The following is a 16,207-nucleotide window of genomic DNA, read 5'->3' as shown; positions in this document are numbered from 1 at the left end:
CTGAAAAATGCACATAAAAAATATATATCTAGGTGTATTCTCTAAAGTATGCCTAAATTTTATAGAATAAGCTTAAATTTCCGTGAGGTATACAGAATAACGCCAAGTGCCTCTCCACACGACCAAATTTGGTCACGTCCATTTAGGCCATGTTTTACTTGGTGTAAATCCCGATGCCTATATAAGGTGCAGAGTAGATGTATTCTATAATAATGTGCATAGATTTTAGAAATGTCCATTCCACTCCCATAAACATGCCCCCTTTTCAACTTTGCCACTTGGAATATATACATACAGAATAAGTTTAGCGAGTTCTGTTCGTAAATCGTAATTAATGACAACTAGTGCCAACAATTGCTTGTGAACATGCAATTGACAGTGCTGATTAGCTAGTTTACCAATTAAGTTACGTACATTTTTATAGAATACGCTTCAATTTGCACATGGAAATTAAAGCACCATATTTAGAATTTGGGGAAATGAGCTCTTATAAAATTAAGTTATACCTAAAAGTAAGCATGGTGCAACCTGGCATGTGCTGCTATAGAAAGCATGCTCGTGGTGGAGCATGGGTGCAGGGCGGACACAGTAATGACTTGCACATGTAGGGGTTGATATTCAAAACGATTGAAGCAGCCGGAAACGGCTCCTGGACAATTAAATTGCCTATTCGGGGTTAACCGCTAATTTTCAGCAGCACTTAACTGGTTAGCACTGCTAACAATAACCGGTTAGCACCAAACTGTGTTCCGGGGCAGAGTTGGCACTTTAAGTACCAATACTCGGAATTTAATCGGACAGGTTAACCACATATACAGGACCGCATAAAAGTCAGTCCTACCTTTATGTGGAAACCCAAAGTCAGGGCCCGTAACTGAATATCCTGGAAAAACACCAGCAGCAATCGCCAAAATGCTGAGTGCCACTGGCTATCAACCCCTTATTTTATATACAGCACGTACTACTGTATATGCTGTAGCACTAACATTTACACCTCCTCTGGAACAGACATAATGTCTGTGTTGGTGCAATTTCGGCAGGATCTGTGCTAGTATTGCACAGAGACATACAGCCAAAAATAAGTGCCTTCCCGTCCCTATTGACCTAGGCTCTCCATTACAAAATCACTGTCACAATGCATTCAAGGGGAAAGGTTGGATAAATGATGCCATCTAAGAAAACCAGAACAGGTCTTTGAGCATAACAGTTGACAGGATGCAGCATCCCTAAACATCTACAGTGTTGTCAGATCTGATCAATGCAGCTTTAGATGTAATGCTTGAAATTCCCTTTGTTAAAAACAAAACAGTACTGGAGAATGGATAAATATAGCGTAAGTAATAAATGATTTGAGAGGGGAGTGTTAACAGGCTATATCCTCTATATACCTCTCCCTCCTTATGGTGGAGGGAGAATTATGGGGCAACACCTCCAATCTGAGTGAGTCCTTATGACCTTCTGCTCTTCCCCCAATCTCTTGTTTCTCCTGCACTCCTCAACCCACTTCACACTGCTGGAGTGCACTTGCAGGCAAAGAGGAAGAGAGGGGGTAGAACACAGTCATATTATACTCTTTCACCCTTGGAAACGTCACCCTTTGCTTGAACTATACTTAAAATCTAACTCCTGTTCTGTATACAGAAGGGAAAGGAATACATGCCCTGTCCTCATCTCTGAAACTGTGGTCCATGGACGGTTCAAACACTCTCAGCTGGGATCTGGCTGAAGACTGTGTCTCCTGTGCACCAGGGCTGCAGAGAGGATAAGTTGGCTTCCCACTTACCCTTCTTTCCATCACCTCACACAGGGCACTTAGGAGTACAAAAGGGAAATCAGCAGTTCTTTATACCATCACCGCAGGGGGACACAGCCCTGTACATACTGTCACTAGAAACAGCACAGCCATCCCAAGCATAATGCATACAATTCTTGTAGTGTGAGACACAACTGAACCCCCCCCCCCTCCTTCTCCATAAAATGGAAGAGAAACATAGCCAACAAACAGGGCATACACCAGTCCTGAACTCTGTGAAAAAGATTCTACAATATTAAATTATAGTTAGCAATGATCTTCCTCCCCCTCCCCCCAACCAGGCACCATCCTACAATACTTGACATCAAGGATGCATTCTCAAGTGGAGAAAGGCTAAAGCTGTGTAGTCTCTTTTGATTGGTCAGATATATTGTCCAGTCTCTTTTTTAACTGGTTGAACCCATGACCAGGTGTTATCTGATTGGTCTGCAAGGTAAACCATCTTTCCTTTGATTTGCACTCTGCACAGACAAATCTCTTCAAGGGCCTGGAGTAGAGACAGGCGATCTTAAAGGAGGTCTGTCTTTCTTTCAGGCCGCAATACGTTTGTGTAGTGTTACAGGAAGCCTTCCTTTCCCTCAGGCTGGAATTAGTGTGCAGTGATAAAGCATTTACAGAACTGCAAAACCCCGTGAGATGTGCGCTGGATGAAACTTCCGCAGAATTCAGCAGTTTAAGCGATGAAACTTCCAGCCCTCTTTTTTTTTCTTCAACAAGCACATTGCAGATGTCTCCCCTATTTCTGGGATAAGCAGTATAAAATGTTTTGTACTTTTTTGGGATCTTGCCAGGTATTTGTGATCTGGATTGGCCACTGTTGGAAACGGAGTGCTGGGCTTGATGGACCTTTGGTCTTCCCAGTATGGCAATACTTATGAAACAGGTCAGGCCACCCCTCCAGTCTCAGTCCACAAATGTTCTCCTCTGCTGCAGTGACAATCACATCTATCCACAGACGCATGGCCTCTGGCGTCGGAGCCACCATGCAGAAGAGCCTCTCGTATGTCTTCACGCAGAAGGTCAACTTTGGGTGTGGACTCTGTAGGCAAAGAAAGAGAGAGATAGAAGAGTCTGTGCAAGCTGACAGGGAAGCATGTAAGCCAAAAGATTTCAGGGCACCAGCTGCCCATTGTCCTATGCTTTCTTGCTTTTTTTTTTTTGGTCTTACCTCCTAGGTCTCCTTTCTTTTTTTCTGTATTCTGCCTGATAGTTTTGTGATAGTTAGGGCATCAGCTGCTGCACACAATTATGAGTCTACTGGTGTGTCTTAGAAAACTGGTATAAAACCAGTTGAGCCATAATCCTCACCAGTGTACCAAATATTAGAAAATTTGGCTGAACAGTTTCAAGAATAGAAAAGAAAGACCGACAATAATTGAAACTAAATGCCTTGGTGACAGAACAGTGTGTTTTAAGCCTGTAAAATGTATTGGGGATTTTTTGAAGTGTATTTCTCTAGTTTGGCCAGCAGGTGGTTTCTGTTTGTGTTTAAAACTGTTACAGAGGAATGACCATTCCCTTCTTTTTAGTTAGCTCACAGATAACAGAAATGCCTGTAGTGATGTAACTAGCTATTTTTGAAATTTGTTGTTCTGGGCTCTGATTGGCCCAGGAGCTCATTTCACTTGGATTGTACTGGCTTTTGCTTCACTTTCAGCCCGGGAGAAGAGAGAGAGAAAGCTCTTTGCTGAAGCCCTGTAAAATAGTTATATTTGATAACTAGTGAGCAGCTATATGTCCTGATCTCCTCAAGTACTTTTTAAAAAGCAAACAAACGTTTAGTTAGTGTTATAATTGATCCGTATTTCAGTTACCTGTTACTGTTTGCTGATTGCACATTTTTTGTTCATTGTTCAATTTTTAAGACAGTAAACAATTTTCAGTTTATTGCAGAGGCGTAGCCAGACAGCAGATTTTGGGTGGACCTAGTCAAGAAGTGGGGGGGCACCGAGTTTTTCTCCTCCCCCCCCCCCCCCCAATGCGATCAGGCCAGTATCAGCAGCTTAGGAAGCTTAGACTGCTGAAGTGGAGAGCAGTGTTTTCAGCACCATCAGGGGGAGTTCTTCAGCTGGCGGAGCTTGGGATCCCCACAAGCTAGCACTAAATATGTGCTGCTGTTGGGTGGGCCTGAGCCCTAAGTGGATGGGCCCCGGCTCACCTGTGGCTACGCCACTGGTTTATTGTCTCTTTGTCTGGACTGATAAAGAATCCTGGTGGTTTGTGTGCTGGGTCTGTGAGTGCTTTCTGGGAACTGTGGGACCACTGGAAGTGTGGCCTCCAGTAACCTAGAAATCACAGGGGATAATTTGAAAATGAGAAACTCACCCAGAGGTGGTTGGGACCCCAGTGATGTGAGGAGGGTGCTAGTGAATTGCACAAGCGGCAGGTGCAGGCGGATCTGAGCTGTGCTGGGAACAGATCCTCTAAGTGGTCGTGGGGTAACCCCAGGCAGGTAACTAGGCATTTCGTGACAACCTTCAAAGCCTTTTTGGAGTTTGTTTTGTTCTTGATTAGCTCCATAACCAATACAAATTTTCAGTCCAAATTCTGAAGATCAGTGAGGCGTTACCTAACTAAAATTCCCAGATATTCAAAGCTGAGACCTGTGCAGGCTTCGTCTTTGAATATCTGGTTATTTTTAAGCCAGCTCACACATAGCCACTTAAGTCAATATTCATCATTTAAGCGGTCATGGGTTACCGCATAAAGATAGGATAGACATATATGTGGGCCCATTTATGTGCTAACTCTGGCCACAAGTGCTGAATATCAGCACTTAAGTGGCCAAGTGCAGACTCGGCCCCCGGAACACCCCCAACATAGCCAGCTTTGTGTTCAACGCTAACCGCGATATTCAGCAGCCCTTAGCCAGTTAAGTGCCACTGAATATTAGGGGCTAGCTCCGATCAAGTGATTTAACTAGTCAGCAGCCGGCTAAATCGTTTTGAATATTGAGCAGTTTGAATATACCATTTCTGGCAGCTTTTGAGAATTTTAGCTTGAAAATATGCCACCTGCATTTGTACAGCTAAGAAAAATAAATGTTGGACTAGGGATTTATTTTATCTTGCTGTTCTGTCCTTGTTATCTGGGATATGGACAGGAGGAATCAGCCCTGGTTTTGTCCCCACTGTATCTGTGAACATGAGGCTCCATTTTCCTAATTAACTGGCTGTCTTTGAGTTTTCCCACAGCATTTGCACATTTCTGTTTGCGGTGCTACCCTATCACCCTCAAGATCCCTTTCAAGCGTAGGCATGCAACAGAGATGCAAGCACATCAATGGATCAACATCAAAGCGCAGTATGGTGTAGTATAGTATCAGCACAGATATTCACACCCTGCCCCCGGAATCTACTACCTCCAATATTCAGCGCTATTTAACCGACCAGAATGACTCCTGACTGGTTAAATAGTACTTAATTGATTATCCGCCGATATTCAGTGGGAGATAACTGGCTATCCCTCACTGAATATCCCAGGATAGTGGCTACCAGATAGCCAGTTATATTGCCCGATATAACCGGCTATCTGCCGATTTTTAAAGCCGGATTAGCGGCCATATTGGGTCGAATGAAAACTAGGATATCTTGGCCAATTTAAAGATAACCGGCTAAGTCTGAATATCGACTTTGCCGTTTATTTTAAACCAGTCAAAAATAAACTGGATATCAATGCCGGTCACCGGAAACGGCCTGGCATTGAATATCTGGGCTCGGTGATGACCGCAAGAGTTAGCCGGTCTAACTCCTGCAGTCTGAATATAGGAGGACCCTGTCTTCTGATTGGGCCAAAGGTCTTGACTTTTAAGTCCGTGCCACGTACCATTGAGGCACTCCTCAGGTGATCATAGTAAACCTCTTCAATGGCTTGAAAGTATATCACTCCCTTCAGCTTTAGCTCTTCCTTATCTGTGGAAAAAACGATTAGGAGAGGGTAAAGAGAATGATCATCAAGATTCTCCCTTATCCAGCACCAGAGCACCTTTGGTTAGTTACCTACCAAATGCCCAGGGCTCCTAAACTGAACCTTCTGGCACAGTCCTCAGCTTCCATACTCAACACAACTGTGAGATTTCAAGTACTGCCCTCTTCCATTTCAGTTCAGGGGAAGGAGGGGGGGCGTTGGGGATTTTCAGCTCATGCCTTTCAGTAGGCAGCTGAAGGTGAGTTATCATTCAGGTACAACAGGTATTTCTCTGTCCCCAGAAGGATTATAATCTAAGGGGTCAATATTTAGCCAGTGGCGGTCAGCATTTTTTGGCCACTGCTGGCAATATGCCCTGGATATTCAATGCCAGGCCATGTCTGGGCACTGGCATTGAATATACAGTTATACATATCTGGTTTGTGCTGACTCCACCCCCTGACCACCCACAAAACAGCCAGTTTTGGCTTAGGTGCTAACCGTAGATTCAGGAGCTTCCCCTGGCCATTTAAATTGCTTAGAATATTGACTCCCCCCCCCCCCCCCCCCCTCACGTTTCTAGCTGAGACAAAAGAGGGTTAAGAGACTTGTTTAAGATCACAAGGAGCAGTCCATTAAATTTGAATCCTGATTTCACTGGTTCTCAGCCTGCTGCTCTAACCATTAGGCTACCTCCTCTACTTTAGCACTACATGTCCCGTGGTGTATAAGGTTTGTGCATCATAAAAACAGGAAAAGGCCTCAATGTGGCAGGTTTCCCAGGAATGTATAAGACTATCATATTTTGTTTTGCATGCACAGAAGACAGAAAACTGGTGCTGAGATAGGGCCAGGCTGAGACACTTCTTATTGTGCCCTCCCCCCCCCCCCCCCCCCCCCCCCCCACTACATTTTCAGAACTGAAGCTCCATTTTTGGCAGGAAAAGCAGGAACATCAGTAGATGCAATGTGGATAAAAACAGAACCAGCTTATCTCGTCCCTGAGGACACAGAGTTTCTTGTCAAACCATTGACTTTAACTCTATGGCCACCCTCTTACCCATTCTCTTGCTTTCTTCAAATGTACCTTTTTTGCCAAACAATGTCTCTGAAAAATTATAATAGTACTCCAGGGACTCAAAAAGTAGAATTGACATTCACAAGACCTTGCTCTTATAGATCAGTTGGCTACTTGGTGTGTGAGGTCAACAGGTTATGCATTTACCTGCAAAATAGGCCAGCCTCCTTTTCTGGCAGTCAAAGACGAACCAGCGCTTCTTCCATGTCTTGATGCGGCCTCCCATCTTCACCAGATACCCTTTACATAATGCTGCTGTCACTGTCACCTGGGGGCAGGTCTCCACGCTGTGACCCAGGGATTCCATGTGTGACCTCAGGTTGAAGGCTGGCCTAGAGTTTTTCACCTAAGTTTAGGGAGAACGAAGAAATGTGAAGAGATTCCAAAGCTTTTACCTTGTTCTCTTAAACAATTTAAAAGGAAGGAAGGATTTGTCACCTTGTAGCCTGCCGCACTGTATCAAGGTGAGTCCCGCATATGACACCTTTAAGGTTGGGCCTAAAACAGTATTGCTACTGACTCCGCAAGAATAAGTGTGTTGAAAAACTCATGCCCTGAGACTGCACTTTGTGGTCCTGCTCCCTTGCTGGCAAACTCTCCCCAGTCTCTCAGCTACCACTCTCCATCATTTCCCTCTGTTTAAGGCAAGTACCCTCTTCCCTCCCCTATATCAACCTCCTTCCCAGTGTCACTCCTCCTTTCCCCCTCCCCACCAATATCATTATCTACACACAGATGAGAATACCATCATTTTTCTATCTGACTATAATCCCCCAAAACTCCTCTCGTAATCCCAGACTGAACTGGGTGATGGCAATTTCTGCTATCAGAACAGACATGAAGGGACCTTGTCAATGTAAACAGAAAAAATTACAGCAAACCAATGCCAACCCAGGACACATCCTGGATGACAAACTTCAACGGTTTCAATGACCTGTTAACTTGTTTATAACTGTGGTACTATGATAAAGATCTTGGAATTAAGCAACAGAGGCCTGTCAGAAGCTCAGCAGGATCTGGTGCAGAGGATAAACCAATCCTATTGCTTCACTTCACATATCTTTGCTGCCTCAGCACAAATGTAGACAATTCTTACCCAGCTCCCTACAGTGCCTCCTTCCAGTCAGGAGAATGCATCTCTAAGGGAGAGACTGCCACTGGCAACCTGCCTGCCTGTTCCAAATAGCTCATACACTGCTCAGATAGAATTTTAGACAATGCTGAGGAAAAGCCAGCTGTCACAGACCACGTGGGCAACAGTAGCACAGAAAGACAAATTAGACCTCTAACATTCAAAAGTTTCACGGCAGGTTTCTCAAAAATGCTTTCAATGTCAACGTACAGGAGCCTAGAGGCAGGCTGAGCTCTGGAGTCTCAGCTCTGGATAGATGATGGCGCAGGAAGGAGGGTATCAGATTCATTAGGAGTGAGGAACGTTTTGGGGAAAAGGGAGCCCATTCCTAAAGGATAGATTTCAGCTTAACCAGAATGGAACCTGGCTGCTGAGACTAGCTATTAAAATGGAGGAAAAAAAAAACAATTTTGCACTACACTGCAGGAAAAAAACATAGTCACTCAGGAGGGTGTGGTTTGGAACAGCTATCCTCAAAAAGGATACTGTTAGAGTATCCTGACAGAGAGAATGTGGAAAAAGCCAAGGGTAGCTCATATTAAATGAGAGCAGACAAATAATCTAAACATGAGACTGGAGTGTTTGATTGTTTGGCACTAAATAAACATATCTGGGCTCTCAGAGGATGTCTATTGTGTAAAAATGATAACCAGTGGCTCACTAATTCCAGGGTACAACTGCTCTATGGAGTAAATTCAATATAGGTCACTAAACTGGGCACTGAGCTAATATCCTATAACGCCAGAGTTGTACACCAAATTTGTTACACAATACTAGCCTGCAGTTAAGCTCCAAATTTAGGCATGACCACTTACGTAATGTCTATGGCTGTGTAAATGTGTGACCCCTAAATCCAGAAGTTGGGTGCGTAGATACAACTATTCCATAAAGTGCATGCTAGGTTAGACGGAGCATCCATGACGTGCCCATTCCCCTCCCCACATTATTGCTCAGTTTAGAGAATAGGAGTATAAGTCAGTTATGTGCATAACTGCTAATTAGTGTCAATTAGTGTTTGTTAATGCAAGTCATTGGTACTTATCTCCGATTAAGTGCCAAATTATTGCCAATTAGCTAATTATGTTATGCACTAATTATGTTATTCTATAACTGCGCATGTAATTACAGGCCTAATTTAAGGCACCATTTATTGAATTCGGGGGTATATGCTAAGGACGGCATCGAGTCAAGCAGGGTAAAAGTTCTGCAGGAAAGAAACTGCAACCTGGAAACAGTCTGGCCGATATTCCGCCACCAGCATTATTCCCGGATATCTAATGCTGGGCAATGCCCAGATACCAGCACTAAATATCCAGTTATACACTGGCTGCTACAACTTATGCAGTTAAGTGCAATATTTAGCCCTTAAACACACAAGATAACCATGTGGAGGGGCATAATCGAACGGGGCGCCCAAGTTTTCCTGAGGACGTCCTCGCAGGACGTCCCCGCAAAGGGGCGGGGAAACCCGTATTATCGAAACAAGATGGGCAGCCATCTTTTGTTTTGATAATACGGTCATTGACGCACAAATCTCAACATTTAGGTCGTCCTTAGAGATGGCCTTCCCCGATTTTTGGCGATAATGGAAACCGAGAACGCCCATCTCAGAAACGACCAAATCCAAGCGCTTTGGTCATGGAGGAGCCAGTAATCGTAGTGCACTGGTCCCCCTGACATGCCAGGCCACCAACCGAGCACCCTAGGGGGCACTGCAGTGGACTTCAGAAAAAGCTCCCAGGTGCATAGCTCCCTTACCTTGTGTGCTGAGCCCCCCAAAACCCACTCCCCACAACTGTACACCACTACCATAGCCCTAAGGGATGAAGGGGGCACCTAGATGTGGGTACAGTGGGTTTGTGGTGGGTTTTGGAGGGCTCACATTTACCACCACAAGTATAACAGGTAGGGGGGATGGGCCTGGGTTCGCCTGCCTGAAGTGCACGGCAGTACCCACTAAAACTGCTCCAGGGACCTGCATACTGCTGTCATGGAGCTGGGTATGATATCTGAGGCTGACATAGAGGCTGGAAAAAATATTTAAAAAAATTTTTTTTAGGGTGGGAGGGGGTTAGTGACCACTGGGGGAGTAAGGGGAGGTCATCCCAGATTCCCTCCGGTGGTCATCTGGTCATTTAGGGCACATTTTTGTGGCTTGGTCGTAAAAAAAAAAGGACCAAGTAAAGTCAGCCAAGTATTCATCAGGGACGCCCTTCTTTTTTCCATTATCGGCCGAGAACGCCCATGTGTTAAGCACGCCCCAGTCCCACCTTCACTATGTGTCACAGTTGTGCCCATGTTTCGTGCTCTCCTTCCTCTCGCCACCTGGTGGCCAGACCTGGTGGCTGCAATGGACTGTCTGGTTATTATCACCCGTTCCAGATTTCAGCCTAGTCCGGTCCGGATCTTCCAGATTGCCAGACTTGCTCTTTTTATTTGAACCTGCACAGCTCCTGTAGTTGCCTGGTGATTGCTGCAGCTGAGCCTCACTGCTGCTGAGCTTATTAGCCATTCTGAAATCTTTCTGCTTTGCCTTTGCATTGCCTTAGGCCCTGGTGTGTTGGTGCTTGTTGCACTTCTGCTTTGTGTGGGTTCTTGCCTGAAATTCTTGTCTGTTTTCAGTTAGTCTGTGTGTAGTTAGATTAGGTTGTGGTTTGTTTTCTAGTCTTGTCTCTGGGTTACAGTTTTGTGTTTAGTCCTTGTCTGCTTGTGTCTTAGTGGCTGCTCTGCAGCTTTCAGTTCTGTGTCTTGTTTATCAGTGTTTTGTTCCCTGTTTTAGTGGCTGCTTGCAGCTTTCAGTCCTATCCTTCAGCTTATCCTTTCCCTGCCTTGCTGCTCCTGTTTATTCCTTTCCCCTCTGACCCTCAGTCCCTGTTCTGCCTAGTTGGGATCCTGCTCCTGCCCTGTCCTATAAGTCCTGCTGGCCGCCTGCAGCCAGGGGCTCAACTCCTGGTGAAAGGTGGCCATGTGCAGGTGAAGCCTAACTGTTTGTCAGAGTTCTACCCTGTCTCAGGTGTAGGGTGGTTTGCCTACTACCACTGTCGCTCCTCGGCCGTGGCCCAAGGCTCACAAACCTAGTGCCTGCTTGGAATACGTGACACTATGCTTCTGACACGCCCCTGTGAACTTTGGTCATCCCCGCGATGGAAAGCAGTTCAGGACGCCGATTATGCCAATTTGGCCGACCCTGGGAGAAGGACGCCCATCTCCCGATTTGTGTTGAAAGATGGGCGCCCTTCTCTTTCGAAAATAAGCCTGCTGAGGTAAGACAGCTTTTCAGAAACCTTTTTGAGACAGCTTTTTATACGGTCCAATTTAAATGGTTATCTTATGCAGCTAAGGGCTGAATATCAGCACTTAACAGCATAAGTGCCAACTTTGCCCCTGGAACATCCACAAACATAAGAATATAAGAGTAGCCATACTGAGTCAGACCAATGGTGCATCCTAGCTCAGTATCCTGTTTTCCAAACAGTGGCCAAGCCAGGTGACAAGTACCTGGCAGAAACCCAAACCATGGCAACACTCCATACTACAAATCCCAGGGTAAGCAGTTGCTTCCCATATCTGTCTCAATAGCAGACTATGGACTTTTCCTCCAGGAATTTGTCCAAACCTTTTTTAAACCCAGATACACTAACCACTGTTACCACATCCTCTGGCAAACAGTTCCAGAGCTTAACTATTGTTGAGTTAGCTGGTTTTGGCTCAGGCACCAACCACAAATATTCAGCAGCATTAACCATTTAAGTGCTGCTGAATATTTGCAGTTAGCCATGGACAAGTGACTTAAATGGGATAGAAGTTCCCTCTGTGACAAGGAAAAGTATAGCAGTGGGGGTATTGTACTACCCACTTAGCGAGTATACAGAAACACCAAGACGCTAACAGAGATTCAATATGCTAATAAAATTGGGAACACAATAAAAATGGGAGACTTTAATTATCCCAATATTGTAACATAGTAGATGACGGCAGAAAAAGACCTGCATGGTCCATCCAGTCTGCCCAACAAGATAAACTCATATGTGCTACTTTTGTGTATACCTTACCTTGATTTGTATCTGCCATTGTCAGGGCACAGACCGTATAAGTCTGCCCAGTACTAGCCCCGCCTCCCCCACCGGCTCTGCCACCCAATCTCAGCTAAGCTTCTGAGGATCCCTTCCTTCTGAACAGGATTCTTTTATGTTTATCCCACGCATGTTTGAATTCCGTTACCGTTTTCATCTCCACCACCTCCCTCGGGAGGGCATTCCAATTATCCACCACTCTCTCCATGAAAAAATACTTCCTGACATTTTTCCTGAGTCTTTCCCCCTTCAATCTCATTTCATGTCCTCTCGTTCTATCGCCTTCCCATCTCCAGAAAAGCTTCGTTTGAGGATTTATACCTTTCAAATATTTGAACGTCTGTATCATATCACCCCTGTTTCTCCTTTCCTCCAGGGTATACATGTTCAGGTCAGCAAGTCTCTCCTCATACGTCTTGGAACGCAAATCCCATACCATTCTTGTAGCTTTTCTTTGCACCGCTTCTATTCTTTTTACATCCTTAGCAAGATACAGCCTCCAAAACTGAACACAATACTCCAGGTGGGGCCTCACCAATGACTTGTACAGGGGCATCAACACCTCCTTTCTTATGCTGGTCACACCTCTCTCTATACAGCCTAGCAACCTTCTAGCTACGGCCACCACCTTGTCACACTGTTTCGTCGCCTTCAGATCCTCATATACTATTGTCAAGTCTCTCGAGACTTGTATAGCTGTTTCTTAAGAGTTATTTAGCTATAAGTCTCAATATCTTGAAGTATAAACCCCTAGCACATCAACACACCTAAATCTCTTGTTCTTTTCTGAAGTTCCTTTATTGAATAACATAGATGATTATTCACAGTTTGATGTTCATAAGCACAAAGGAACCCTGTAGTTTCATGAGCTGTATCAGTGAAGAGAAGGTAGAAGTTTAAGTGGGATCAGCTCATTGCAGAGATAAGAAAAGTAGTTCCGCAGATAGAGGCAGCTCGGAGTTAGGTGTTTGGGAGTGCAGTACCCTCTTCTAGAAGGGTGTTTTCAGGGTGAAAAGACTAGTGTTTTTCCAGAGCTACAACAGGATCATTGCTTTGTCCTGGAGCAAAATGGATACTGTCCTCCTCATGGACAGGGGGGGGGGGGGCAGAACTAGAAGCTCACACAGACTCAGAGAAGAAAGAGTAGAAAGGCCAATAGTGGCAAGGGCGGCTCTAGGGGGCAGCCCCTGATTGGAGGAAAAGGTCATACCTGGCTGACCTCTCAGGACAGGGATAGCAAGAATGGCCAGGAAGTGCTGGCACGTAAACAAAGAAGCCAAGCTTGGCTGAGACAGAGGAGTGATCTAAGCAGCATCACAACCAGTAGTAACGGATCTTATACAGACAAGCAAGTGGGGTTGCGTTGTCTGTGAGCTACATTACACACAATGCATTGCTCACACACATATCCTAGCAGTGAAGACATTAACACATTTCAGGGTCACATTATAACTAGTGCCAGGCTGTCAGGGGACAGAACACTCCCCGTCTGGTATCGGAGATACCACTATTATTATTATCGCACGTTATCAAACTAATAGCATGCAAGGTCCATTGTCTGTATTCAGGTTGTCTGTCAGCTGTCACGACCCCAGGCTTTAAACAAACAGTCGCGAACTCTGGAACAACGTGAGTCCTTGGCTTATTGTCATCAAACGGCAGCAGGAGGCAGGACTCCTGCTGCTGCTAGAATCGTGGTTGAAGAGCACAGGTCTGCTGGTGAAACACAGCAGAGGGGTCAGCTCCAGTGGCCCCAATGCTCCACTCTTCAATCATGAAACTGACAACACTAGCAGCAGGAGTGTGAAACCGATGGCAGTGGTAGGGGAGCACTCCTGAAGTCTTCTCCATAAAGCAGAAAACAGCACAGTGACACAGAGGCCACAGGGTCCACACAAATGCTACATGTTTAATCCATTTCAACCCTTTCTGAGTTCCGACACCAACTTCTTGTTGGTGTGGCTATCAGAACTGCAGCGCCCATGAGGTCCAAGAAGACCCTGCACTGCTTTTCCCTTGAAGCATATCATATGTGGATTTATTCAAAGAAATTGTTGTCTAGATCTGTATTGGTTGGTTTGGAATTCAACTTTATCATTCTTGAGTTTCCTTTTTTAAGGACTTTGATTCGCACACTGTCTATAATATCTTTCTCCTCCACCAGGGAGTTACACGTGCTCGTACGGTTTCCTGTGGTTTCCAGCTTGACTTACAGTAGTCCGCTTTTGTGGTCACTTCAAAAACTTTGCATCTGAAGTTGATTAACATTTTAAACAATGAGTTCAAGCAATGCAAAAAAGAAACTTTCCGGATGGGATAGAGTCAAACTTAAAGCCGACAAGGACCATGAAAAAGAACTAGCTAAGTGTCAGCGCATTGATGATTTTTTTCATCGAGCTAGCTCTCAACATGTTGGTGCTACTATTCCTAACAATTGTGAAGCAATTCAAGCACAAACTGATGCTGCTGGTAGCTCAAGTGAACACTATGTAACACATGAGTCTGAGAGTGATATTCATAATGAAAATGAGAGAAGCAGCTCAGTCTATGAATTCCAACACATCAATTTCTGCTCAAAGTGGCACCAGCTTATCCTGTGGAGAACTGCCTGACAGCACTTTCTTCCCATCGAATGATGATAGTGAAAATGAAGAAAGAATAGTAGAACCTACTCTGATCCATTTGACAGTGAAACAAGGAAGAAGAGGAAACTACAGTTAGTACAGTACTTTGTGAACTTATTGATACAAAAGTGGACTTTCCAACAGATCCAAAGTTATTTTGAAATAAATCCATCACAACCTCCTCTGAGCAGTACTCCAACAGGGTCCTTGTGAACCAGGACTGAAAAAAGAACTTTGTATTCCTAACAGCAAAGATGGGCAGCACTTTAGTATGTTATGGTACAAACAAAACATGAGAAAAGTGGCCCTGAAAATGATAGACAGTGGTTATTATATTCACCCAGATCAAATGCAATGTTTTGTTTCTATTGTTGGTTATTCTCAGGTGCTTCATGTTCAGATAACCGTACGTGGAGCAATCCTAAAAAGGGTTGCAAAAATTTTAACAAGGGCATTGACAAAATTCAAGCATGAAAAGTGTGAGAGTCATAGAAAAGCAGAGAAAGATTTCTTTCTTACTAGATTTCATCTGTTAAGAGATAAAACTGTTCTTGCAAAACTTGTAGCTGCAGAAAAGAAAAAAATAGAACAAAACAGAATGCTTCTGAAGCATATTATTGATGTAGTTTTATTCCTTGCAAAGCAAGGATTACCGTTTTGTGGTCATCGTGAGCATAGAGGTTTGGCTGGTTGTGGAACGAATGAGGGGAATTTTTTGGAACTGATTAAATTGTTAGCTAAACATGATACACAATTCTGTAAAGGACACTACCAAAATCTAGGTGCTAAGCTAGGATTCTTCAACCTCAAGTATAAAGGAATATGGGCCCGTTTTACCAAGCTGCGGCAAAAGGGGGTCGGCACTGGTGTCGGCGAGTGTTTTACACACACGTCGAGACCCCCTTTTGCCACAGCTGATAAAAGGGAAGTCTCACTTTCCTACAGGACATGGCCATGCGGCAAGCAAAGCACTTGCCGCGCAGCCATTTCGAGGGGGGGGGGGGGGAGAGCCCTTACCGCCAAAGGGCTCCCGCGTTAACCAGGCGGTAACTGGGCAGCATGAGGAACTGGACGATTACCGCCGGGTACACTCCGGTGCTACAAAAATAAACAAATTTTTGTAGCGCTGGAAATAACGGTGTGCTAGGGGTGGGAAGTACCGCCGGGCTGCTGCGATAGCCCAGCGGTACTTCCTGTATAGGGAGCCCACGTTGGGCTTACCGCCGCTTAGTAAAAGGAGCCCTAGTTTCCTAAGATTAAGGCATCTGAAATGCAGGGGATATAGAGAAAGGAGGACCCACTGTGGACCCTCTTGGCACTCGCATCCACAATGGTATGATATATTGACGTCCTCTGTTTGTAGTGGATATGACTCAAGATATGACCAAAGATATTGAAAAGGTGGTAATGAAGGGAGAGGTGATGTTACTGGGAAACTTTAACCTGCAACATGTAGACTGGAGTATCCCATCTGTGATATCTGAAAGATGTGGAGATTATAGATGCCTTACAAGGGACTCTGCACAGACAAACTGTGATGGAATCCAACAGGGAGGAGCAGACACTGGAACTGGTGCTCAC

At 44.8% G+C, this 16,207-nt stretch overlaps 1 protein-coding gene across 2 annotated transcripts in view; it reads right to left on the bottom strand.

Moving 5' to 3' along the window:
* Positions 1-204: 204 nt before the first annotated feature.
* Positions 205-16,207, bottom strand: part of PHLDB3 (pleckstrin homology like domain family B member 3) — a 134,011-nt gene continuing 118,008 nt past the window's right edge. Inside the window, exons 14-17 of one of the 2 annotated variants that reach the window (XM_030211490.1) lie at positions 6,945-7,143; positions 5,639-5,724; positions 2,690-2,852; positions 205-2,551 (exon numbers count right to left, since the gene is read on the bottom strand). In XM_030211490.1, coding sequence (XP_030067350.1) covers positions 2,523-2,551; positions 2,690-2,852; positions 5,639-5,724; positions 6,945-7,143 — 477 coding nt within the window. In that variant the 3' untranslated portion in view covers positions 205-2,522. Of the gene's footprint in view, positions 2,853-5,638; positions 5,725-6,944; positions 7,144-16,207 lie in introns of both variants that reach the window. The other variant, XM_030211489.1, reaches the window with a different exon arrangement.

The sequence above is a fragment of the Microcaecilia unicolor genome, chromosome 8, assembly GCF_901765095.1.
Source record: "Microcaecilia unicolor chromosome 8, aMicUni1.1, whole genome shotgun sequence".
In the NCBI taxonomy this organism is placed as follows: Eukaryota; Metazoa; Chordata; class Amphibia; order Gymnophiona; family Siphonopidae; genus Microcaecilia; species Microcaecilia unicolor.
Note: the sequence above shows the minus strand (reverse complement) of the source record. Positions and strands in the feature narration are given on the sequence as shown.